Source organism: Argentina silus, assembly GCF_951799395.1.
Source record: "Argentina silus genome assembly, chromosome: 10".
Classification (NCBI taxonomy): domain Eukaryota; kingdom Metazoa; phylum Chordata; class Actinopteri; order Argentiniformes; family Argentinidae; genus Argentina; species Argentina silus.
In genome coordinates this window covers 16,595,393-16,621,336 of record NC_139664.1, presented here as the reverse complement: position 1 = coordinate 16,621,336, position 25,944 = coordinate 16,595,393, and the positions used below count along the sequence as shown (strand labels likewise).

Genomic DNA, 25,944 nt, shown 5'->3' with positions numbered 1-25,944 from the left:
CATCTCTTCCCCAACCAGATGCTATTATTAGTCTGGCCCGATCATTGCAGTTCCCTTATCAAGTGTCTGGACAGAAACAGCTAACGTGAATGGAAACCAAATCATCGGAAAATGATTGGAAATTTCCATACTTGTCAAGGTTTTTTTCCCCTTTGTCAACAAACATGTGGTAAGCAGGACAAACCCACCTGCAAGTCAGGAGATCTCACTGTGTCATGTGCTCTGCTCTGTCTCATGATCACATGACTCTTCCTCACCTTCCTCCTCCTCAGTTTGAGTTGAAGCACCTGCTGTTGAAGGGTATGTCACAAACTAAAAAATAAGTGGTGTATATTCTCAAAACGTTGTTGTTGTTTTTACACCGGGTGGGATTCTGATGGGATCAAATAAAACATAAGCTATTATATCATGAGCTATCAGGCTATCGACAGGCCTGGCCTAAACACTATTTCTACTACTTACAGAATGACAGATGCTAAGTGGGATCCTTGGGATGACCCTACACTAAATCCTAAAACTAACTTAACCCTTACCCTTATTAACTTTTACCATAACCCTGACCGTGGGGTGACGTCAGAGTCGGGCCGTCCCAAGCATTGCACTTAGCATTTACCCTTCCAGAATGACACAGGGCCTTTGGGACGTGTGGACCACCACCAGGCATGCTGTAATCCAGTCCCTGTGTCATTCCTGGATGTGTGAGTGTGGTCAGCGGGTCGCTGTGAGGAGGGGGAGTGAATAGATGACGATGACCAAGCAGAAGGTTCTAACTCTGCCAAGAGATCTCTGCCTGACCACCGATGTCAGCTGCCTGCTTGCCTGCCTGCCTCTCAATGAGTTATTTTGAATGTTGTTTATCAAGGTTGGCTATTCTTGTCTTTCTATCTCTCTCTCTCTCTCTCTTTCTCTCTCACACTCGTACACACACACATGCACACACACACACACACACACACACACACACACACACACACACACACACACACACGCCGTATAACCTCTTCTTCAATCACTGTGGAAAGGTCCTGATTTGCATGAGGGTACATGTAGGCTGTGCTACTGGGAGAGTACTATCCTCTACAATGACATTGGAGTGATTGTTGGGAACAGACTGACAAAGCAACTCAACACAACATCCAGGCCAATTCTGTTCCGGTAATAAAAGTGTAAAGATCAGTACTTTCTTCTCTTCTAATTGCCCTGAGCACCACCATCTCCCCTGAGTTAGGGTCTGATGACCAGTTGGCAGAAAGAACATTTAGGAGATTATTTGAAACATGAGTTGAGGTAAATGGAAGCCAGATGGAGAGAGGAAGAGGGGGAAAAGGTGAGAGAGAAAGAGAGAGAAAAGAGGGGAGAGAGAAAGAGAGAGAGAGAGAGAGAGAGAGAGAGAGAGAGAGAGGGAGAGAACAGAAGACAGAAGGCACCTTCTCCAGTTGCTCACTAACATCCCAATAATCTGGCGAAACAAACCAGGTTGTGGATTACATTACATAAAAGGTGTGTGTGTTTTTCCATGACAGATCTCCTGTTTATTTAGTTACCATGATTAAATTCCAACGCCACCCAGTAGAGATTAATATTCATAGTGTAAGGATTGGGTTGCCCTACTCATGGAAGGTCAAGAGGAGTGGTGTTTGATCTTTTCTGAAAACAACCTCTAACATCCTCAGACAAAGTCAATGGGCTTATTTTTTCTAGTTCTAGATAAACATTTCTAGATAAACATGTCAAACTCACTGTTCTCTAATGCAAAACTTTCATTGAAATCAATTCATTATTTACCATTCCACATTCATACTTTAAGTATAATTCCTCTGACCTTTCCACCCCCCTCCACCAAGTCAGAATATAGGCGTATATCAAGTCAGAAAAACATGTTATCAAGATTCAAGATTCAAGATTCAAGATGGTTTTATTGTCATATGCACAACAATTACAGAGCAGTCGCTGGCAATGAATGAATCATTTCTTCAAGTAATAAAACATTCATAACTAGGTTTACATTAGATTTGTGGCAGTTAACAGGGCAATAAATAGCTCAGTAACAGAAAACAGGCAGGTGATGAATTTAATCTGATACACTTGGCCACCGACCCTGAGCACAGAACGTTACCCTGTCAGCGAGTAAAGACGGCTCAGATATGGCCCAATGCTGTTTTCTATGTGGCCAGCTCTGGCTGCCATTCCCGCGCCTTATCTTTGCCATGAAAAGTGTAGACCTTGGCCTGCATGTGGATGTGGCCCAGGTCCTAGCCACATTCATACAAAAGATGGCCCAGTAGCTACAGGAACATATCAGAGTTGGCCCACAGCAAATTGCCAACTCTCAGTCAGGGTTGGCCCCCCACATTTGGCCCATATAATACTTGCCATTTCTGGGCACTCAGCCATATGTGTCACCACAAGACCAGATCTGGCCCACAATTGTCTGCTGACTGGGTACTGTACTGTGCAGGAAGTGGAATCTAGGTTCACACTTTCACTCTGGATAGGGAAGGTGAATTCGTAGTGCAGTCTCTTCACTCTCTTATCGTGTCTGTAGGATTCCTGATTGAGCAACCTTCCTGGCTGGCCTGTGAGCTGTGAGCCACACCACTACCCCCACTAGCAGTATAGGAGGTACAGTACATATCAGAGGTGTTAATGTGCTTACTTCTGACAGACTCCCCCCAGCACTCTGACTCGGCATTCTTAGCCTATCTGCACTGGTTCTGACTGTCAACACTGCCCAGACCCAGGGGTCTATAGGACCAGACAGAGCTCAAGTGTCCACAGAAAGGCAGCCGCCGCAGGCTGTCATGCTCCAGTCATGCTCCTGTCATACCTCAGTCTGGCCTTTAACTGTAGGAGAGTCATGTGTGAGAGAGTGGAGAGAATTTGTAATGTGTGTGTGTGTGTGTGTGTGGGGGGGGGGGGGTTAACCACCCCACCCTCTCTGATCTGAGAAACTGGGGCTCAACTAACCCCTCATCTATTCACTGAGAGATCCTAGTACGAAGTGACAGGACAGGCCATGGAGGACATTAAGCTCTTATTGCCCTCTTCAGTCCTATCATTCATCAGTCATCATTCATCAGTCCTCAGTTGATATCCTCTCCTTCTAAACATTAACCCGGCAGCAGCTGCCTTTATCTCAGAGGCCTGGCAGGAATGTGTGGCAGGGTGGGTTGCTACAACGTTGTTTCAATGTTAGAATAATCTGACCCCAGCACTATGTGGCACTGGAGGGTATCCAAAGTGGCTCACACCCCACCAAAATGCTGCCCTGCATCCCTGCCACAGTTATGTTAGGGTGTCGGGGGTGTGGAGGGTAGGTGGTGGTGGGGGTGGGTGGCGGGTTTGCCATCCTCTTTGTTACACTGCTGCTAGCCAACAAACAACCCCCGCCTTCACCACCTCCTCTAAACCAATCACTGACCTTTCCAACTGTCGCTCCCTGGGAATGTCAACCTATTATAATGAACCTGTTCATTAAGTGATGACCTTTCTGTGTTTTGCCTGGAATCGTGACCACGTCTGCTGCCCTTCCCGGAATAAGCCACAGGGACCAGACGCCCAGGTGAAATGTTGAGATGTGATTGACACTCGTCATTGTCTGTCTGGTAACCAAGCGATTGCTAGAGGACAAGAGTTTTGTAGTGCAGACTAGGGTTGTCACGATTCCAGAATTGTTAACTTTGATTCTGATACCAGTTCAGTATCACAATACTCAATACTGATACGGTACAACAGCAGAGGAAAAAAAGCCTCAAAGTACGACAAACGATTAATTTACTACAGTAGCCTGCATTACATTTATATTATTCTATTAGAATTTTTTTTATTTTTTGTTTAGTTATCTACTACTATACATAGATGTGAAACTCAAAGAAAAATACCTCACGTTAGGCAAAAAAGGATTAACTAATTAAGTATTTTTAAAAGCCTTTTTAAATCTGAAATTCTTCATAAAATAATTTATTTGGCTTTCACTGGCTTTCACTCACCTCTGGGGTGTCACTGAAAAACACTATTGGATGTGCATTCAGCCAATCTCTCATTAAACTTTGAGAAATCAGCAACATGTGAAAAATGTCCCTCTGCAAACTCCATACTGTACCTCTCAACTCAACTTGGACCTCATATTTTGCGAGCTATCTTTCCTAGCTAGTAGGAAAGATGTATCCTCTTTGCTAGTAGCCAATCAGCCAAAGTCATGCATAGAAACATTCTCTTAAATAGAAGTTCAAAACACACCATGCCGAGAGGAAAGGAGATCTCAGAGGACATCAGGAAGAGGGTAGTGAGAGCAGATCAGTGTGGAGAAGGCTATAAAATCATCTCAACAAGATTTGAGCTCCATCAGTCCACTGTGAGGCAAATAATTTACAAATGGAGAACATTTAACATGACAGCAATTCGGCCTAGAAGTGGACGGCCTTCCAAAATATCCCCAAGAGCCACAAGAAATATAATAAATCAGGTAAAAGCCAACCCAAACATAACATCTAAAGATTTGCAGACCTCCCTTGCTGCATCTCAGCTAATTGTGCATGCTTCAACAATAAGAAGAACACTGAATCGAAATGGCATTCATGGGAGGGTTGCTAGGAAGAAGCCTCTGCTGTCAAAAAAGAACCAAACTGCCCGTCTTAACTTTGCCAGAGACCACCTGGAAAAGCCTGAAGGTTTCTGGAAGTCTGTTCTCTGGACAGATGAGTCAGTATGGAGTTTGCATTCAATCAAAACCACTATGTTTGGCGAAAACCCAACACTGCCTACCACCAAAAGAACCTTATTCCAACAGTCAAGCATGGTGGTGGGAATGTCACGATCTGGGGCTGCTTTTCCTCCTCTGGACCTGGACGACTCCACATCATTAAGGGAACCATGAATTCTGAGGTATACCAGGAGATTCTTCAACAGAACGTTAAGCCATCAGTCAAGGAGCTAAAGCTGGGCTGAAAAGGGGTCCAACAAGACAACGACCCAAAGCATTCAAGCAAATCTACCAAAGAATGGCTCAGGAGAAAGAAGATTTGTGTTTTGGATTGGCCAAGTCAAAGTTCTCACCTAAATCCAATCGAGATGCTGTGGCAGGATCTGAAGCAGCCAGTTCATGCCGGACACCCCTCAAACCTCACTCAATTGGCTGAGTTCTGGAAGGAGGAGTAGGCAAAAATCTCTCAAAACAGATGTCAGAGACTGATTAGTGGCTATACGAGATGTTTACTCCAAGTTATCGCTGCTAATGGAGGTGCCACAAGCTATTGACTGAAAAGGTTCACATGAAATCTGAGTTTTTGTTAAATAAACCACTTTTGTTAAATAAACAATGAAATTATATATTATCCTGTGTCCTTTATTTGGAATGTCTTTATTACAAATTGGGGTTTAGATAAAGATTTTATAAGTTCATTTTAATATTTTCTACAAAAATAACCATCCCAGTAGGGTTCACAAACTTTCAAGCAGCACTGTATGTGTCACTGTGTGAGAGCAGAGCTGATTCACTAACTGTTTATCTTCATGTGTAAAGGGTCCCCCTGTTTGGAAGGAGGAGCCAACTTTCCTATATTGACTCTGTCATCATGCAGACATGTAGGAGAGGGGCCAGAGCAGGAACAGTCAGACCTACGGTGAGGAGGTTTGGCCTCTGTCCATGGAGCTCTCTGACAGACACCATGCCAATCATTCAGGTTTGCGCCTGACTGTAATGTAGGAGTCATTCAAAGCCTTTTTCTACCGGTAGCATTTATAATGTATGGTGAGCTCCTTCTAAAACTACGTCCAAGACTCTTCAATAGGGTTCAAACTATTTATGTCACTCATTGTGACTGTGAAATCATTGTTAGCCAATGAGGAGAGCCAATAGCCGCTTTTCGACAGCAGTGCCAGTGTCTGCCAAGGCTTACCAGCAGCCAGCATGTGCTCAAAGCCCGGTGCTTTCATCCTTGTGAACAAGCCTGTTTGAATTTCCACTGCTGGGCTTTCTTGTCCCGCCCCGTATATGATCTCCAGATTGTTTACATTCTGCAGTTCGTAAGGTGGTGAACTATATGGACATGTCAAATCCTTGGGTTTCCCAACAGTTTCTGATAACTTGGCACCTTAACCCTTGGCATTTATATAGTTTAAAAGTGTAGTTGTAAAAAACGCTATTCAAATCAATTTGATTGTGTAGTTACAGTGAGCAAACTTAGATCATGCCTGCCACCCACCAAGTTCGCTAGCCAACAGAAGCACTTGGATGATAGGAATATCCCGCCCTCTCTCTAGACCACGCCCCTAGCCCATTTTGCCTCATAAAGACCAGGGGGGTAGAGGAGGCTACAAGCCCAAGTTATAAGCACTAGGCCCGGAGTAAGCACTGTTGAAGCCTCTGAGTGACTGGAGAAAAGCAATTGGCCATGGCACACACTGGCACATACGGCATAAGCCCCGCTGTGGAAAGCCGGCTAATGGGATCTTGGGCTGCAAGGCAAGGCAGCTGACCTTATCATAGTCATCCAAAGGCTGTTTAAAGTAGGGGTTTACAATGTTAAGTGAAATCTCACTACACTTTCCAAGAGTGCTTAGAATATGTACTGTATGTGACCCTGAACTAAGAGTATTGTTACCTGAGGAGAGCTGATGGGATAGTATACACCTTGGAGGGCTGATGGGATAGTATACCCCTTGGAGGGCCGATGGGATAGTATACCCCTTGGAGGGCCGATGGGATAGTATACCCCTTGGAGGGCCGATGGGATAGTATACCCCTTGGAGGGCCGATGGGATAGTACATCCCTTGGAGGGCCGATGGGATAGTATACCCCTTGGAGGGTTGATGGGATAGTATACCCCTTGGAGGGCCGATGGGATAGTATACCCCTTGGAGGGCTTATAGGATAGTATACCCTTTGGAGGGCCGATAGGATAGTATACCCCTTGGAGGGCCGATAGGATAGTATACCCCTTGGAGGGCTGATGGGATAGTATACCCCTTGGAGGGCAGATGGAATAGTATACCCCTTGGAGGGCCGATGGGATAGTATACCCCTTGGAGGGCCAATAGGATAGTATACCCCTTGGAGGGCAGATGGAATAGTATACCCCTTGGAGGGCCGATGGGATAGTATACCCCTTGGAGGGCTGATGGGATAGTATACCCCTTGGAGGGCAGATGGGATAGTATACCCCTTGGCTGGTGTTCCCTCAGTGTTGAGTGAACGGACTGAAAGGAAACAAAAGCCCCGACTTGAGTTTTCTTTTCCATGTTCCCTTGCGAGCATTCTCAGTATAGCTTTGATCCAGCTTACATTAACACCCTTCTGGAAACCATATCAGAAATGTTTCATGGTATGATCTCATGTCTTTATAAATAGAGGTTAATTTCTGACCACTTGTAGGCCAGTTCCTGTCTCATGGTGGAACTTGTGGTGAGTAGACAAACCGACAGACGTCAGAACGAAGGACACTGGATGTCTGCACGAACATGGGATGCATCAGTAGAGTGTGGTCCACACACACACACACACACACACACACACACACACCCCTGGGCGTCTCAAATATGTATAAATGTTATAACTCTATAAACACCCACTTGAATGTTGAAGTAGGACACTAATGTCAGTGTGTCAAAGCTGTGGTCAGAATGAGTCGTCAGTGTGGTGACCTGGAGGGAGAGAAGATGTAATTACTGAGTGTTTGAGCCTCATCCTGTAGTCACTCCACATGACTGCTAGCCTCAGTACTCGGATGTCATTGGGCACTACTGTACATGATTGATCTCATTCATATAGCATTAGACCCATTCTTATTGGTTGTTCATGATTGATCTCATTCATATACTGTAGCATTAGACCCATTCTTATTGGTTGTTCATGATTGATCTCATTCATATAGAATTAGACCCATTCTTATTGGTGGTTCATGGTTGATCTCATTCATATACTGTAGCATTAGACCCATTCTTATTGGTTGTTCAAGGTTGACCTCATTCATATAGCATTAGACCCATTCTTATTGGTTGTACATGGTTGATCTCATTCATATAGCATTAGACCCATTCTAATTGGTTGTTCATGGTTGATCTCATTCATATACTGCAGCATTAGGCCCATTCTAATTGGTTGTACATGGTTGATCTCATTCATATAGCATTAGACCCATTCTAATTGACCCAGCTCTAAACATGATTATATTCTCTACCACGTGGCTGTAATTGCTTTGTTCCTTATCTACTGTACCTGTCATTTTACCTTGTGGCCTTTGAGTTCAGCTTGAGGTAAAGGCAAGCAACACTGTTCTCAATCTAGCTCGTCGGGATTGTATAACAAATGCATTTGAATGATTGGCGTGTTGAAGAAATGCTGAGTCGCTCAAAACTAATCACTTTACTCATTAGATCTCTTGAGAGTGAGAGCTCTTGTAGGAATCAACCACAGTGAGAATGGCGTCTAAACAAGGGGATGATTGTGGCATTGAGGCTAGGCGGAGCATGAAGCGTACAATATTGCGAGACGCAGCCGTGCAGCACTGCATGTCCTCTGGACTAACTCCAGTAGGGCTATGAGCTGACCATACAGTCCACCACCCTCCCTCTCCTCCCAACATCCCAACAACCCCAGACTCAGAGTGGGATAAGGCTGTGGCTGGGCCCTTCAGACATAAGTCTTCTAGACTGCTAATGTTTTTTTTTTTACCTGGTAGTTAATTTATCAAATTATTGACTTTAAATGACTAGAGAGTTCACTGATTAGAATGAAACAAATGTAAAGTGTTTGGCCCCTCCAGGCCCCTCCAGTTGAATTGCCATGAGGTCTAATCTAATCCAATCTTATTATCTAATCTAAACAATTAGATGATTCAATCCGAATTTCACAATACCGTTCATGACATCACCAAAAGTCATGTCATCACCTCCATCATCATTTCTGACTGATAAGTGTGAGTGGCACATCATCTATTTACTTCACTGAATCATTCAAAGTTCAGTCTCAAATCTCTCAGAACTATCAGCCGTGTCCACACCCATCCCTCAGTGACAGGTACAGCATGGAGGTCTCAGCCTGCCTGTGTGTTTACGGTATGACATCATAAGTTCAGGGTCTATTCAGCTGGAGTACTCTGGACTGTGAACATGCACATTCCTGCTGTTTGCATTATTGTCTGTGTGTTTTCGTGTCCAACCCATCAACTTAACAGTGGTTAAACAGTTAAATAGCTGCCTCTCTGAATTGCTTCCACTTGTTCTTAGAGTCTGTCATTGAATGAGGGTGCTGCAGAGCTATTTTGTCTGCTCCAACCATATGAGCATTAGCCCAGAAACTGAGAGAGCTGTGTAGCTTTACTAGCATATTCTGTGCTCCTTAGCTAATACCTTCTATCTATATTGATTTGTTAGTATGCTAGTTTCCCTAACATAGTCTACACTTCACTACTTAGCTAGCATGCTATAGGCAAGACTACAGAATTTCCAAGCAGGAAGGATTAGCATGTCAGGTTTACCAAGCATGGTTTATGCAACATTGCCTAAATCTTACTTTGGTAGCATGCTCTGTGCTACTTTCCTAGCATACAGTAGGCTATTATTTCTTGCTCTGGAGGCAAGACTCAAGCCAATGCTCCATGCGGTTTAGCTAGCCACGCTCAGTGCGTCTCTCCTCTGTGACTGAGTGGGTTACTGGCAGGTGGCTCTGACTTTGACCTACTCCCTCCTGCCAGCAGGCAGCTGACGGGCTGGCCTTGGGCCATGCAGGGACTTAAGCCTCTGCAACGTGCAGCCGGCCATGTAGACGTCTGGAGGCAGGCCCAGGAAGAAAGGCAGGGCTGGGCTGGGTAGGGCCGTTATGGGAGGGGGTTAACCAAGGCTGTCCACACCATGCTGGACTAGACAAGAGCAGCCACTGCTGGGCAAGCTTAGAGCCCCATTCATAAAAAAAAAATGACAATTTGAATGATATAATATATATATTTCTCTCTGTCTTGTTTTTAAAGTGCAAATAATTATCAACATGTATAGAAATATTATCTGCTTAAGTCCCTCTGAATATGTAGTGACTGGCTATGTAGGATTGGCTGATCAGGCCACCCAGAGAGATGTTGTGGCTCACAGGAGAAACGTAATGGAATTACTTAACATGCCATTTAGTGTGGATGTTTGTTTTAGTCAGGTCCACTCAAGCGTGACACCGTGTTGTGTATCACAGTTGCTTACGTAATGGGTCATCCAAGATGGTTAATTGGTTTGGTTGTACGTGCCATCGGTCAGGTCTGGCGTGTCAGCCTGCATCATTGGGTCCGTTAACAGGCCCCCCGGACGGTGCCAGGAAGGGGGTAGACAGGGTGGCCAACGGTACAAGGGATGGTGAGGGACCCAGAGTCCTGGCAGAGTCACTGTCACGGATCGGTAACACTGAGGAACCTGATGTGCCCATTTCCCCTTCAGAGTCCTGTCAATCTATCAATCATTCAATCTATCAATCAATCTATCTATCTATCTATCTATCTATCTATCTATCTATCTATCTGTTTATCTGTCTGTCTGTCTGTCCGTCTGCCTGACTTTCTGTCTGCCTGTCTATCTGTTTATCTATGCATGTATCTATGTATATATCTAGATATTTTTATAGTTTTTAAACATGGAATCATTTGGAATCTACTCATCACAGAATATCTAACTTCAGGGGGAGAAGGACTGCAATAAAAAGACACCAAATCCACAAGACTCACACCTCCAACAGCTTTGTCTCCCATTCCTCCCTCCTCGCCTTTCCCGTTCTCTCTCAGGACACCCCTCTCTCCAGCTGAGCCTCCAATATTTCAACAACATAAAAGGTGTCTGTGAGACAGCGTTCAGCCTAGGTGGAAATATATGTCTGAGCTCCGCACCAGTGGGTCTCTAGAAAACCAGTGTGAGAGTCTTTCATCTCGCTTGTACACTCTCACATGATGAGGCACGACCCTTGACCCCCAGCCCCCTGTCCCCTGCCCCTCCCTTCCCGACCCTGCCCTCAGACGGAGGGTCAGCCGGGTTGGAGGGGTCAGAGGGCGGAGGGTGGGGTGTGGGTTGGGAAAGGAGGGGAAGGGGGGGTGTTGGTGGTGTATTAAGGGCAGTAAGTCACAATGATAGGCTGGATTACCGCAGACGGCAAGGTCATTCTGGTTAAGCTCCTGCGGGAAGTTTTGGATCAGAACGGGGTGATCCGGTGATCCGGTGATCAGTATTCAGGCCAGGAGAAGAGCACACAGAGGCAGAAAGCATTAGAGAGGACACACAATGCATAAGCGCTAAAACAAACAGCTCTGCACTAACAACACAAATGTCCCTGTCATAATAACACCTGGGTCGGCCAGCCTTCCCATCCATTTGAATCTGTGTTTGAACATGAACTCCCCCATTCGTGGCCTATGCCAACACTGCAGCCTATAGGACATTGGATGTACTACAACCTCAGACACAGGGGCCAAAGCATGGGTTTTTGTTTTAACACAACACAGGCATACATTGTGGGAGACATAGCTTTCCATGGAGAAAGAGCTTTAGATCAGGCCATTTAAATACCAGTTCTCCCAAGAATGTACAGTATTTATTGGGATTTTACTATCTACACAGGTCTTGGCCTGGAAATCACCCAGATGTCCTATATTGAAAACCCCCAGTGTATTGAGAAATATTGTAAACCACACGAGATGAGAGGAGGTTTCATTTACGATGGAGAGCTCTGTCAGGATTATTGTCTTTGGCTTATATGAGATGTAATATGGAAGCTACAGGAAAGGATATATTCTAATGCTACGGGTCAGGGATGCGCTCTACTCTGGCAGAGTGTATGTTTATTTTCCCAGGGAACGATTCCTTATGGAAGCGCCCTTTCTTGCCTAACTCCTTAAGGCTGTCATTTAGCACATGTATCTACGCAGGGAGGCAGGCAGGCAGGCAGGCAGGCAGGCAGGCAGGCATGCACGGACACACACAGGTACGTGTGTATGCACGCACAACGCACGCACGCACAAACAGACATACACACATACTAAGCTGAACTTTTGCAACAGAAAAACACCCCCCCCCCAAAAAAATACCCCTAACAATTTGCTTTCTTCATTCATCTGGCACTGTGACTGCCGGTGGCACTTGAACATTTTACTTACGATGACTGTGATGTAATGCCGATTAAAGCACTATAGACAAATGCACTTATTTTATCCAGTCACTTTGGATGAAAATGTACGCTAAATGTAAAAGTAAAATGTACACATACGCGTACACACACACACAAACACACACGCACACATGCACACACACATACATACTCATACCCACATACACACACAAACACACCCACACACATAAATACCCCCTAACACACACACACACACACACACACACACACACACATCCGTCACACACCCATTTAGTGACTCCAGCTAAAATAACAGCAGGTTTACCCAGCAGCCGGTAGGAATTCCAGTAAAACAGCAGAAAGTCTCAGAAACACCCAAATGCTATTTGCGGACCAGTCTCCTGGTTTATTTGAACAGATGACTTTCCTTCAGAGGCCATAAATAAACGCAAGCCAGGACGCCACACTACAGCAGAGACCGCTGAGGTGGCAGACATTTGCGGGAAGCAGCCGGAGAAGACGGGGTGTAGACCTGCGACAACTAGACTGGTTCATCTTCTTATAGATGAAGATGATGGGTTGTAGACGTAGGACAACTAGACAGGCCAGTTGGAGACGATAGAGCAAAGACATGGAACAACTAGATTGGCATCCTCTTATACTGTAGATGAAGGAGATGGACAAATAGACAGGCTCATCATCTTATTTGATAAAGTGCATTTATGCACAATGCAACAATGTTTCCAAACAACAGGACAAGGTGGTTAGGATGGTGATCCAGCTTTTCCTCCTTAGCAACATGTTGGCCATCAGGTTAATCAAAGCTGTCCCAGCTCTTTCATTGTATTGCTATTGCTGCGATTCTCACTGTTGTAACATTCCTTTCCTCTTCTCTCCTCCTCTACAATAACAGACTTTAACGTATTTTATCCACCTGCAGTTCCCTGCAGGAAGGAATAGACAGAGTAGAGAGGGAGGCTTTTCTTCAAAGGAGCAGTGTGAGTTGGGAGGCACACAGAGAGAGAGAGAGAGAGAGGCTACGTGAGCACAGTCACGGACACAGTTCTCAATACCAGCCTGTCTCGCTCCCTCGATTCACTCTCTCGCTCTTTTTCTCTCTCTCTCTCTCGCTCTCTCTCTCTCTCTCTCTCTCTCTCTCTCTCCTCTCTCTCCAAATGAGACAATGGGAGGAGTGTTGGATTTCTAAGACGAGATTCCGGACATCGGAAGAGAGGGGTTTGATTCCCACATGGTCCCTAATCAGACTCAGCACGTGACCAACATCACCAGTGTCAGCCTGTGTGTGTGTGTGTGTGTGTGTGTGTGTGTGTGTGTGTGTCAGTATGTGTACTATATAACTGCCTCAAAGCCTCTCTATGTTGACGTTTACAATACAGCGTTTCGGTCTGAAAAATTGTACTTGGATAAATGGGTTATCTACAGTATCTTTCAGTACAAAGGGACCTCAAAGTCAAAGACGGTCGCAGAGTTTAGTTTGCGGAGCAGCAGCTGCCTTTGCCAAGCTCCAGTGGGTTCAGCAGAATGACTGACAAACGGCCCCTTCATCTGATCACTGTGTAGATGTGTGTTTGTGTGTGAGTGGTGTCTGTGTTTGTTTGTGTGTGTGTGTGTGTGTGTGTGTGTGTGTGTGTGTGTGTGTGTCTGTGTTTGTGTCTGTGTTTGTGTGTGTGTGTGTGTGGCCCCTTCATTTGTCCACTGTGTGTGGAGATGAACGAGGAGAGACCGGCCCCTCTCACCAACACAAAGCGTTTTCACAAAGTCCTCAAAGCCAAATTACGCTCTCTCCCTCTCCCTCATCCTACATCAGCAAAATCAATTCTCTATATCCCTCCATCATTACCCAAATGGCTTTTCAATGCAGCACTGTGGGTTGGGGCATGATTCTTTTGTATATTCGCCTCACTTTGTTACCAAGCCGCATCATGGCTAACTGACAGAGGCACTGGGTGAAGTGTTTACGAATGTTTGTTGTCTTAGTCCGGGTCCACGTGGCTACAGTACAGGGCTTTACACAGCCCAGGGCCGACCCTAACCGTACTGTGCTGGCTTGTTTGTTTTCATCACCAGCACTGTTGCAGTAACTATGGTGGATGCGTAACCAGGCCATGCCAGTACAATAAGCTCGGGTTTTGCTCTGTAGTGTCAGTAGGGTATATGTATGGGATGCACTGACTGTATGATGAGCAGGACAGAAGGCTGGGTTGGAACTTTGTAGCACTGAGGTTTGTGGTCCATGTTAGGACAAAAGACTCTTCTCTACCTTTTCGTAGTCGATGGTAGAGAAATGGACGTATGATCTTAACAGGGCTTAACAGGGCTACAGGGCTTTCATTAAACTCCCCCCTGATCAATATGATGAACACCTCACTGTCAGAAATCCCAATTCACCTTCAGTAAATGGTTATGGTTATGGTTTTGGGTAGGCATAGCCTCTTCCTAAAGCATTGGGTCTTCAGTCCAGTCCACCCATACCAGGTCAAGGAACCTAGTCAACCAGGGGAGCCTGGTGAAGGTGGAGATCAGAGGATGGGTCTCATTGTAATGCATGGAATGGAATGAGGAATGGTATGAAACACTTGTGTTTGATACCATTCCTCACTCCATGCATTACAATGAGCCCCGTCCTCTGACTTCTACCTCCACTAGCCTCCACTGTCGTAAAATAGTAGACCTACACATCCAAGCAGAGGCGAGGGCCCTCTCGCCATCACAGAGCTGCATGGGAACACCTGCGTGACTTCCTCCGTGCAACACGAGACCTGGGCGCCGCATGCCTCCTGTTTTACGAAGCGGTAAAGAGTGAGCCGAACGCGGTGGGACGGCGGTAGCACGGGGTCTGTGTGGCGGTGTGTGTCATATGCTGCACAGCGGCCCTGCGGCCCCACGAGAGCACTTCCTGCTGTGAGGCATCTGCTGCGTGACCTAGCGTTGTCGCTTCCTGCCGGGGTAATGTGTGAAGGAGGAGACACAGCTCTCTGTGTTCCATACTGGGGTAATCGTATGTGGAAACAACCCCATAAAGGAAAAGCACTGTGGATAGTCATGCTGTATATCAGGAGAGGAGACAGGGCGTGCCGGAACCCCTGCCAGTCGAGATGCCCTCTTCTCACGTCGGCAGAAACAGAAACAGGGGCATGGCAGAGGAGGAAGAGGAGATGAGAGAAAGAGGAACGGGGACAACACTCCCAGGTGAGAAATGTTGTGTAAGAATATGAACTGTAAGTGGAGGCCTGTGTGTGTGTGTGTGTGTGTGTTTGCGCATGTGTGTGTTCATATGATATGTTTGTGTGTGTTCCTTGCATGTGAATGTGTTCATATCATGTGTGTGTGTGTGTGTGTGTGTGTGTGTGTGTGTGTGTGTGTGTGTGTGTGTGTGTGTGTGTGTGTGTGTGTGTGTGTAAAGAAATTAGTGCAGGTGCAGAAATAAGTGAACCCCAAGTTGCATTGGTTAAATCAAGTAGGTAAGTAGAATAATTGGGTACCAAATGAACCAATTAAAGGAGATATCTTTAGGAAAGAGTTTGGGCGGGACTCTGATAAATAGAGATAAGAAACCTGGTCAGTTTTGTGTTACCCATACAGGTGAATTGAGGAAAGTGAGAGGAAAGGAGCAGTCAAGGAGCTGGGCTGAAAATGGGTCTTCCAACAAGACAACGACCCAAAGCATTCAAGCAAATCTACCAAAGAATGGCTCAGGAGAAAGAAGATTTGTGTTTTGGATTGGACAAGTCAAAGTTCTCACCTAAATCCAATCGAGATGCAATGGCAGGACCGGAAGCAGCCAGGTCATGCCAGACACCCCTCAAACCTCACTCAATTGGCTGAGTTCTGTAAGGAGGAGTGGGCAAACATCCTTCAACAGATGTCAGAGACTGATTCGTGGCTATTCGAGATGTTTACTCCAAGTTATCGCTGCTAATGGAGGTGCCACAAGCTATTGACTGAAGAGGTTCACATATTTTTGCACACATGAAATCTGAGTTTTTGTTAAATAAACCACTTTTGTTAAATAAACAATGAGAATATATCATATGTTTTTGCTTGTGTCCTTTATTTGGAATGTCTTTATTACAAATTGGGGTTTAGATAAAGATTTTATAAGTTCATTTTAATATTTTATACAAAAATAATGACCATCCCTGTTGGGTTCACAAACTTTCAAGCAGCACTGTACATATGTGTGTATGTTCATGTGCACACTTTACATCTAAGGACACTGTGTGTGACTCCCAGCATGCTCGCTGTCTCCCTGGTGGACTCATCCGTAAGTGATGGCAGCTGGCAGAAGGGTGCTGATCCCCGCCGACCCCGGCCTGACCTTAGGGGGGGCCGTGGGAAAGCTGTGGGTGGACATGGGCCATTTCTCTTGGCTCAGCAGGGCTAGGGGCCAGAGGAGGCCCCGACAGGGCCACAGAGAACTGCACCCAGCCTCCCACACTTAACATTGGCACTGGAGACCCGGATGAGGTGTGGCCAGGCATTTCTACTGCTCTGGATTGAGGCTCTAACACATTTTACATAGGGTCTGTCTATATTCAAGATGTTAAATCTTGGTTATGTGCATCTGATCCTCTGAGGTTTGGTACTGTACAGTATATGTACATTGTCTTCCAATCCGCCCTTCACTGGACAGTTGGAAGAAAAAAAAGTGTGTGTGTACGTGATACCATTCCTCATTTCTTACCATGCATTACAATGAGCCCCTCTGATTTCTACCTCCACCAGCCTCCCCTGCACTACTAATCTAGAGCATGGTATCCCATTCCCCAGTGATAAAGGTGGATAAACCTAATCTATACCAGTATATCCATGCCTATGTCTCAAGGGTAAAGAGAACATGTTGAAGGTGGCTGTGAACCTTTCAGTCTACACTGCTCCCCACTGGCGGAGAAGGGTACTGATTGCTATCAATCATCTTTAAAAAGCATCTATTCCAAGGCTTATACGTACAGTAATTAATGCAAGTCAATCGATCTTTACAGGAGGGAAGGATGTTTCCTTTCTATGGGAATAAACAGGCTGACAACATGATAGAAAATAATCTTTATAAATGTTCAAACATACAGTATGAGTTGACATCAGTGCAAAACAAATGTAAAAAGCAATGTTCTTTGTCGTTCAGTGAAATATATCTTTATTGAAAACATGTTTGAAAAGGTTTTGATTGTCTTGCTGAAGTTCAGAGGAGAATCCTTGACTTGTCCTGGTGTAGCGAGGACATCCTGTATTTCTTGCGGACGTGTGGGTATCGTCCTTCTCCTTCCTGTGACTGGTCATAGTGCATTATGGGATAGACATACCACATGACGACTCCAGTGGGGTTGATGGAGACAGTGAACTCTGTGGTAGCTGACAAACCAGTCACTGTTGTCCCTGAGAACACGTCATACGCCTGGGAGAGGGAGAGAGCGAGAAAGAGAAAGAGAAAGAGAGAGAGAGAGAGTGAGAGAGACACAGAGTGAGTCATGTCCAATACAACCATTAAGTCATTATCAGTAATGGGCTTTAAAGGTGCATCACATCCATCCAAAAAGAACAGTGCTGATGTAAATACAGTTAGAAATCTCATGCTAATCCACTTTGTGGAATTTCCCAACGCAAAAAGCTTTGATGAAGCTGGAAAGGCTACACACCTCATAGGTACCATCTTCGTAGTTGAGTTTGGCCAGGGAGGTGTGGTAGAGGTAAGGCATGTCTTGGCGACGGCTGAGAAACACCAGAGCGCTGGCCGAGTTAGAGAGGGGGCGCCAGAACACCTCAATACGACTCTTCTCCTGTCAGAGAGACAGACCCAAATATTTTAGAGACAGACTTTGCATGACTTCCATAATTCTTGAGTGTAGGACACTCAAAAAAATAAATAATGCTCACCTGTAGCAGGCGTCTCCCCTGGACGCCCATGGGGTCCTGGTTGATGGCAATAACAGCTTTGTTTTGCAGAATTGCCCTGAACTCATTGCTCAGGGTTCGAAGGTCATTGGACATGATGAGTGGAGCGGCCATGATGGCCCACAGAGCCATCTGAGAACGTGATTGGTCCACACTCAGGCCAAAGTTGCCTATGATGAGCTGTTTGAGAGATGCCAATGTTACTGACATTAGGTCACTATGAAACAAAACAAGATGGTGAATGTTGATAAGGACACAGAGTGACATTGGGCCAAGAGAAGAGAAACATTAGATACATGTTGGACAGAGGTTGGACAGACCATGTCAGGGTCATTCCAGCGTCCAGGCCCGGCAGCAGGCTGCAGATCGTCCTGATGGCTAAAGAACCAGTCCATGATGCCTTGCACACTGTCCCACGAGTCCTGGATGTCGTCATAGTTACGCCATAGGTTACATATGTCCCCTAGCAGTGTGTAGTTAACCTGAGGGAGAGAGACATTGACAAAAAGAGTATGTGATACAATTACATGCAGCGCATTCATAAACGTCTCATAAAAGAGCTTGTCTGTTGATAGTGGATTGTCTTTGGCAGAATGACCTGACCTATTACGATTAACATAACAACTTGATCAATCAACCCTGAGCCAGAATGATCTAAGATATGGATCAAAGGGTGAAAGAGCAACAGTTTCTACTTCCTCTTACATTGGGAGGGAGTCCATCTGTGTAGGCAGGCCAACTACAGGAGTAGGCAATAGGACGACCAGTGGCATTCAAAGCCTTGGACATGAGAGGGTACCCTGTAGGACAGAAGAAAAAACACACACACATACACACATCATGAGAAATTCACAGTATTCCCCCCATTTTCATTGCCCCATCTCTCCCTACCCACCCTGGTATTCCCTCTCTCTTTTGAGACAGTCTGCCAAAGCTAATAAATGCTACCATTTGAGCTAGTTTCCCAGACCCAGATTAAGCTCAGTCCTGGACATAAGACTGTGTTCAATGGAGAATCTTCATTCAAAGAGCTCTGCAGTCCAGGAACAGGTACAATCTGTGTCTGGGAATCCTCCCCTTTAACTGCTAATGTATACAAGTTGCAATTCACCCTTTAGGGCACCATCTCTCTCTGCATCTCTCTCACCTAGCCATTGCTCGATAGCATTTGAGTAGCAGCCGTCAAACTTCAGCATGTCCACGCCCCAGCTAGCGAACGTCTGGGCGTCAATCTCTATTTTATCCAGCGTGGTACCAGGGAAGCCCATACAGGTGTGTGTACCCAGGTCCCCATAGATGCCAAACTTCAGACCACGGTCGTGGATGTACCTCGCCAGCTTTGCAATGCCCCCTGGGAATCTGTTGAAAGGAGAGGTGATACTTTAGGCTTTAGGCCTCTTCATACTGGGTGGCACATAAGGCCTGTACAGGGTCCCTCATCTCTCTAACCCTGTCCTTGGCTTTGTTGGAAGTTAAATGTCTAGAAAAAGGCTTTTGCACCCCAAAAGTAGTCCCTTTGCAACAGGTGTGTAGGAGAAGTCAGATTTGAAGTTAAAAAGGAAGCTCGCTCACACTGTCTATGCTTGCAAGTGAATTAATTGACCAATCATGAAGCTTCATCAGAAACTTTAAGTTAAGGCCTCTAGGTCTCATAACTAAGGCCCCAACGCAATGAACAATAGGTAGAATTAGAGAAAATCACCTGTGAGGGTCGGGCTGCAGCCGACCGTCTTTGTCCCGTAACATGGAGGCCCAGCAGTCGTCTATGATGATGTAATCATATCCCATCTCCCTCCACCCGTCCTCAGCCAGTCTGTCCGCCATGTCTCTGAACAGGTTCTCACTGTGAGGAGAGGGTCCAGGACATCATGTTTTTGTTTATTGGTTTCTTTTCAGCATTATAACAGGTTCTTAAAATAAATAAACTCTCAATTACGTTGCTGTTATAATATATTTATCCCCAGGTTAGAGAGAAAGAACAAAAATCAACAGTGTTTCAACACTCCAAAACAGTAACTGAATAGCCCTGACCTGTATGTTGTATGATAGTAAGCATGTCTGAAGCTGGTGAACGGGAAATGTCAATATCAGAAAACAACTGATCTACATACACAAGAAGTATTGTAAACGTACCTGATGCAGTTCTTAGGGTCATTCCTACAGTCGATATTACAGCGGAAGCGCTCCCAGGACATCCATCCCATGGGTGGGGTCCTCATCAGACCATTGTCCAGAGCAAAGGTACCCGAGGATATTGCCAGCAGCAAAATCACTGGGAACAGCTCCATCCTTAAGGTGTAATATAGAAACAACAAACCTATAAGTGAAATAAAAGCAATGTAACCCCATTAAGTTAGTATATCAAGTATACTACCTAGTATATCAACATACTAATGTGATGTTACTGAGTTATTGTGTTACTATTGTATTATGTGTTTTCGAGGAGAGCTTGCAAATAAAAATGTCATTGGACTGCCATGCACTCCCCTATATCCCAGTACATATTACCATAAAACTTTAAAATCTTGAAAGCAAATATACAAATTTACCCCAACAAATTTATATTTTACAGTATTGTACTGTATTACAATATTGTGGATGTGTGTGGCTCAGTTGGTAGATCATGGTGCTAGCAACGCTAAGGTTGTGGGTTCAATACCCCCCATACTAAAAATGTATACTCTCATTGCACTGGAAGTCACTTTGGATAAAAGTGTCAACATCAACAACATGCACCATCCTACAGAAAGTATACACCTTTACTGAAGCAGTAGAGGCAATTCCACTTTCTAAGCAGTAGAGGCAATTCCACTTTCTTTAGAAAATCATATCACTAACAATAACATATGTCACTTTTGTGTCTGTTTCTCACCTGTTATTGTGTGGTTAAAGATTTGTGGTAGGCAAACCAACTTTGTTGGTGCAGATAGCTCTGTTTTTAGCTTCCTGCTTCTCTTTGTAGAAACCTCTCGTCTCTTCCTGGTAAACCACAGAACTAGAGTCATGTGACTGCTATGTCACATGACAACCAATGGGAAGGCTTGCTGGCTCACACACTCAGCATAGCAAATGCACATGCAGGACAGTGATTACTGCACTACTGCTCATGCTCTCATTCCAGGTGCATAGCTTCTGACATCCTAACAGTATTGAATCGTGTAATTCCATGTTCACTACATTATTGGATTTCCAGCGTAACAACAGTTTAAGCTGTTGTTATACTGTGATCTACTGTAGTCACACAACACCCTTTTTTAAAATGACTTCCTTTCTATGAGAATAAACAGAGCAGACAATGTAATAGAAAAGGTCTTTATCAATGTTCAAACATTACAGTACGGGTTAAAATATAGTCCTACAGTGTCAGTGCAAAAAGCATTTATGTTTTTGATCATACTATACAGATGGGAATGATATATGAAGGCATCTTATAATTGGTTTTCACTGGACCCGGATAGACTCATGCCAATTATTAATTAATTCCAAGAAAGTTTATAGCAGAATATGAGGCCCAACCCTGGACTTGTGCAGGCGTAACGAGGACATCCTGTATTTCTGGCGGACGTGGGGGTAACGTCCCCCTTCCTGTGGCTGGTCGTAGTGCTTTGTGGGATAGATGTACCACATGACGACTCCAGAGGGGTTGATGGAGACGGTGAACTCTGTGGTAGCTGACAACCCAGTCACCGTTGTCCCTGAGAACACGTCATACGCCTGAGAGAGGGAGAGAGCGAGAAAGAGAGAGTGAGAGAGAGAGAGAGAGAGAGAGAGAGAGAGAGAGAGAGAGAGAGAGAGAGAGAGAGAGAGGGAGAGACACAAGATGAACATGAAATGAGAAACACCTTGGAGTGTGCATCTAAAGTGACAAATACATGTTCAGCAGCTCAAGTCTCATCTAGAATAAATAGAGATACAGTAGACATTGTATGTGAATTTGACTATCCAACTATGTTAAATGCTACTATGTGGTTAGAGCGACCTAGGAGCCCCAGGGTTGGGTGTACACACCTCATAGGTACCATCTGCGTAGTTGAGTTTGGCCAGGGAGGTGTGGTAGAGGTAAGGCATGTCTTGGCGACGGCTGAGAAACGCCAGAGCGCTGGCCGAGTTAGAGAGGGGGCGCCAGAACACCTCAATACGACTCTTCTCCTGTCAGAGAGACAGACCCAAACATAGAGACAAAGGTAAGAATCGCACCACTTTCATAAATATACAAATGTTATACATTTTGCTAAACACAAACACTCTTTTGCTAATATGAGTCACCTGTAGCAAGCGTCTCCCCTGGACGCCCATGGGGTCTTGGTTGATGGCGATAGCAGCTTTGTTTTGCAAAATGGCCCTGAATTCATTGCTCAGGGTTCGAAGGTCATTGGACATGATGAGTGGAGCGGCCATGATGGCCCACAGAGCCATCTGAGAACGTGATTGGTCCGCACTGAGGCCAAAGTTACCTATGACAAGCTGTGAAAGATACAGTGTGTAAATATAATGAATATCTGTCAGGATAGTGAAAACCATCAAATGGATGACCAAGACTCAGTCAATGAGAGGAACAGAAGGGAACTGAGATGAGAAGTGAGAGAGAAAGAGAGAGAGAGAGAGAGAGAGAGAGAGAGAGAGAGAGAGAGAGAGAGAAATTGGGGAAGAAACAATTGACAGACATTGGGCAGACAGATATCAGACGGAATATTAGACAGAGGTTGGACAGACCATGTCCGGGTCATTCCAGCGTCCAGGCCCAGCAGCAGGCTGCAGGTCATCCTGATGGGTAAAGAACCAGTCCATGACGCTTTGCACACTGTCCCACGAGTCCTGGATATCGTACCAGTTTCTCCACATGTTACATATGTCCCCTAGCAGTGTGTAGTTAACCTAACCGAGAGAGAGAGAGAGAGAGAGAGAGAGAGAGAGACACTGGCTAAATTCAAATGTCCACATTTACATACCATTTAGAAGGCATGGCAGAAAAATTTCTTCTTCCAAAGTGGTATGGTAGTATGGCAATTAGAACACCAATGACTGTGTGTGAGTGGGATACAGTATATAGTATGTGAAGAGATTGTTAAATATTGTCTCTCTTTTGCAGTAAATGTCTTTTTTGCAGTAAATGTAATGCAATGACACCCACACTGGGAGGGAGTCCACCTTGATAGCAAGGCCAACTACAGGAGTAGGCAATAGGACGACCTGTTGCATTCAAAGCCTTGGACATGAGGGGGTACCCTGTATGAAAGAAAAACATACAGTCTATCAAGAGAAACAAATCAGATAACCATTGCTCTCTTCCTCCTACTCTCTCTGGCTCTCTCTAAAAATCATGACTGTCTACCGACTGGCACACAATGCAGATATAGACTAAGAAAATCAGCTGCCACTTTTTTGGGTCCGTGTAGAACCCTTTCTGGTTCCATGTAAAGCCCTTTCCGCAGAGGGTTCTTCAAAGGTTTCTTCTAGAGACAGCCAAAGAACCCTTTTTGGTTTTAGGTATAACCTTTTTAAGAATGTACACTTTAAAATTACTTTGAACACATGTTCATTTGTGTTTGCATCTCTCTCACCTAGCCATTGCTCGATAGCGTTTGAGGAGCAGCCGTCAAACTTCAGCATGTCCACGCCCCAGCTAGCGAACGTCTGGGCGTCAATTTCTATTTTATCCAGCGTGGTACCAGGGAAGCCCATACAGGTGTGTGTGCCGATGTCCCCATAGATGCCAAACTTCAAACCGCGATCGTGAACGTACCTCGCCAGCTTTGCAATGCCCCCTGGGAACCTTGGAAAGGAAAGATGACTCTTTAGAGGCTTTACACACAACAGGGCTGACCTGAACCATACTTGGATATTTTCTTTTTACATGGTCCTTTCCAGCACTGTTACAGGAACTATTCTGGAAGTGTAACCAGACCAGCACAGTACAGTATAGCTCAGCTCAGCTCACTTCGGCCCAGAAGTGTGAAAAGAGTATTACAGTTAAATATCTCATAATTAAGACATTAAACATAACCATATGGTCATAACTGTTACTGTTAATACATACATACTGCTAGACTGTATTGCCTATACAGCTCATACGCTGCTACACTGTTCATACTGCATCCTATTCATTTATTCTGCTTATAATGCTACTGCTAATTCATATACTGCACTACTTATACTATACTGCACTACTAGACTGCTCATATACTGCACTACCTGTATATACTGCTCACACTGCACTTTCTGCTTTTTTGCACTTCTGGTTAGACGCTAACTGCATTTCGTTGTCTCTGTACTTGTACTCTGCACAATGACAATAAAGTTGAATCTAATCTAATCTAATCTAATAACGCAATAGTATATGGGTTAAAGCTTTGCTCCAGTCCATGTTAACTGTTTTAACACATCATAGAATCATAAGAACAAGGAGGTTGTGTCAAACTTTGTTTACAATAGGTTGAAGTAAGTCAAAACTTCTCATTCTTGATCTCACCAACCTGATCTTTCATGTAAACATGCGATTGCACAGGCAGAATTTGCACAGTATCTCATTTGCTTTGTGTTCTTCTATCGCAGATTTATGATGTATTATCTATCACCTCTTTAGTTTAAGGAGTAACTGAGCTTCAAACTCAAGTCTTCAATGTTTCAGCGTATGCCCTCCTTAACCCTTGAATAGTAGAGCACAGTGTATATACCAGATTTATGGAGAGGCATTCACGGACATGGAGAGAGAGGACGAGAAGCAACAGGAATATCCAACGTGAATTGGATGAAGAGGTGAGAGAACATCACCTGTGAGGGTCGGGCTGCAGCCGACCGTCTTCGTCCCGTAACATGGAGGCCCAGCAGTCGTCTATGATGATGTAATCATATCCCATCTCCCTCCACCCGTCCTCAGCCAGTCTGTCCGCCATGTCTCTGAACAGGTTCTCACTGTGGGAAGAGGGACAAGTTAGTTCATATCATGTAGTCCACATTTACATTTTAGTAATTTAGCAATTTTATTTACAGCAACTTACAATAAGTGAACTTGACTTAAGAAGCTCAGCCACGTGCATTATTAACACAATTACAGAAATTAAGACCTCCTTGGAACAATAGATGGTAGTAGGAGCCAAAATGCTAGACTAAACACACTTTACAGGATTTAATGATATGATCATTAACATCCTAGTGGCTGAGGAAAACAAGTAAAAACAACTGTTATTCAAGAAACTCAGACCAACCGCTAATATGTGTGACTGTTATCTATCTAAAGCAGCACACCTATCAGTGTGTGACAGTGTGTACCTGATACAGTTCTTGGGGTCATTCCTACAGTCGATATTACAGCGGAAGCGCTCCCAGGACATCCATCCCATGGGTGGGGTCCTCATCAGACCATTGTCCAAAGCAAAGGTAGCCGAGGATAGTGCCAGCAGCAAAATCACTCGGAACAGCTCCATCCCTAAAGAAAAAAGAAATGCAGTGATAGTTGTAGAGACATCAAGAACACATCACTTAGTTACCTCTTAGGTCCACTGTGTACTGTAGGTCTCAGAAATTCATTTTTAAAACGTAAATAATATACTTTAATAAGAAAAAAAAATGATTTTACCATTTTCATTTTCCATATCTACTGATGCCTAAAGAGTCTTGTATCTCAATACAAAATGTTAAACAACTCGGATATAGCAGTGTACAATAGTTCTAATACAAATGAGACAGCTGACTTGTGGTACTATACCTGCTCAATCTCTCACCTCTTCTTCTTCTCCCTCCCTGGTTTGGGTTTGCTCTTAGCAAACCTACTTTACTGCTTCCAGTTTCTCACCTTAGTTTCTTCCACCTGAAAACATGAATTGTGTGCTTGTTCTCTTTTCTTTCCAGTCTCTTCCTGATAAAGACACCTTTGGTCAGGTAAACAATATGTGTCACATGACCGCCTGAGGGGGAGGGACTCTCAGAAGAACAGTGTATGTGA

At 44.7% G+C, this 25,944-nt stretch overlaps 2 protein-coding genes across 5 annotated transcripts; both read right to left on the bottom strand.

The window, feature by feature from the left end:
• Window positions 1-17,144: 17,144 nt before the first annotated feature.
• LOC310811472 (alpha-N-acetylgalactosaminidase-like) lies at window positions 17,145-20,971 on the bottom strand. 2 transcript variants are annotated; one of them, XM_083679649.1, is made up of 9 exons: window positions 20,875-20,971; window positions 20,136-20,291; window positions 19,705-19,845; window positions 19,150-19,361; window positions 18,708-18,802; window positions 18,323-18,484; window positions 17,985-18,182; window positions 17,747-17,887; window positions 17,145-17,505 (listed from the first exon to the last, which is right to left on the bottom strand). In XM_083679649.1, exons 2-9 carry the CDS (start codon window positions 20,288-20,290, stop codon window positions 17,293-17,295), a joined length of 1,317 nt encoding a protein of 438 aa, XP_083535775.1. In that variant the 5' UTR covers window position 20,291; window positions 20,875-20,971; the 3' UTR covers window positions 17,145-17,292. The 2 variants fall into 2 exon arrangements, with proteins under 2 accessions (XP_083535775.1, XP_083535774.1); XM_083679648.1 differs by having other exon boundaries at window positions 20,136-20,319; window positions 20,875-20,955.
• A 329-nt stretch (window positions 20,972-21,300) lies between these two features.
• On the bottom strand, window positions 21,301-25,867 carry LOC310811471 (alpha-N-acetylgalactosaminidase-like). 3 transcript variants are annotated; one of them, XM_083679647.1, is made up of 9 exons: window positions 25,795-25,867; window positions 25,272-25,428; window positions 24,774-24,914; window positions 23,564-23,775; window positions 23,134-23,228; window positions 22,716-22,877; window positions 22,269-22,466; window positions 22,011-22,151; window positions 21,301-21,716 (listed from the first exon to the last, which is right to left on the bottom strand). In XM_083679647.1, the coding sequence occupies exons 2-9, from the start codon at window positions 25,424-25,426 to the stop codon at window positions 21,495-21,497; spliced, it is 1,326 nt and encodes a 441-aa protein (XP_083535773.1). In that variant the 5' UTR covers window positions 25,427-25,428; window positions 25,795-25,867; the 3' UTR covers window positions 21,301-21,494. The 3 variants fall into 3 exon arrangements, with proteins under 3 accessions (XP_083535773.1, XP_083535771.1, XP_083535772.1); XM_083679645.1 differs by having other exon boundaries at window positions 25,708-25,863; XM_083679646.1 differs by having other exon boundaries at window positions 25,724-25,857.
• Window positions 25,868-25,944: the final 77 nt, after the last annotated feature.

Bases quoted from the DNA above. Each gene is read 5' to 3' on its own strand.
- LOC310811472 (XM_083679649.1), bottom strand. From the start codon at position 20,290: ATGGAGCTGTTCCCAGTGATTTTGCTGCTGGCAATATCCTCGGGTACC. The intron at 18,803-19,149 runs GTGAGAGAGATG...TCTGTCCTACAG, and splicing joins TGCTATCGAGCAATGGCTAG to GGTACCCTCTCATGTCCAAG. The intron at 17,888-17,984 runs GTGAGCATTATT...TCTCTCTGACAG, and splicing joins AGGGGAGACGCCTGCTACAG to GAGAAGAGTCGTATTGAGGT.
- LOC310811471 (XM_083679647.1), bottom strand. From the start codon at position 25,426: ATGGAGCTGTTCCGAGTGATTTTGCTGCTGGCACTATCCTCGGCTACC. The intron at 23,776-24,773 runs GTGATGTTCTCT...TTCCTTTCCAAG, and splicing joins CTGCAGCCCGACCCTCACAG to GTTCCCAGGGGGCATTGCAA. The intron at 21,717-22,010 runs GTGTGTACACCC...TCCCTCTCTCAG, and splicing joins ACGCAGATGGTACCTATGAG to GCGTATGACGTGTTCTCAGG.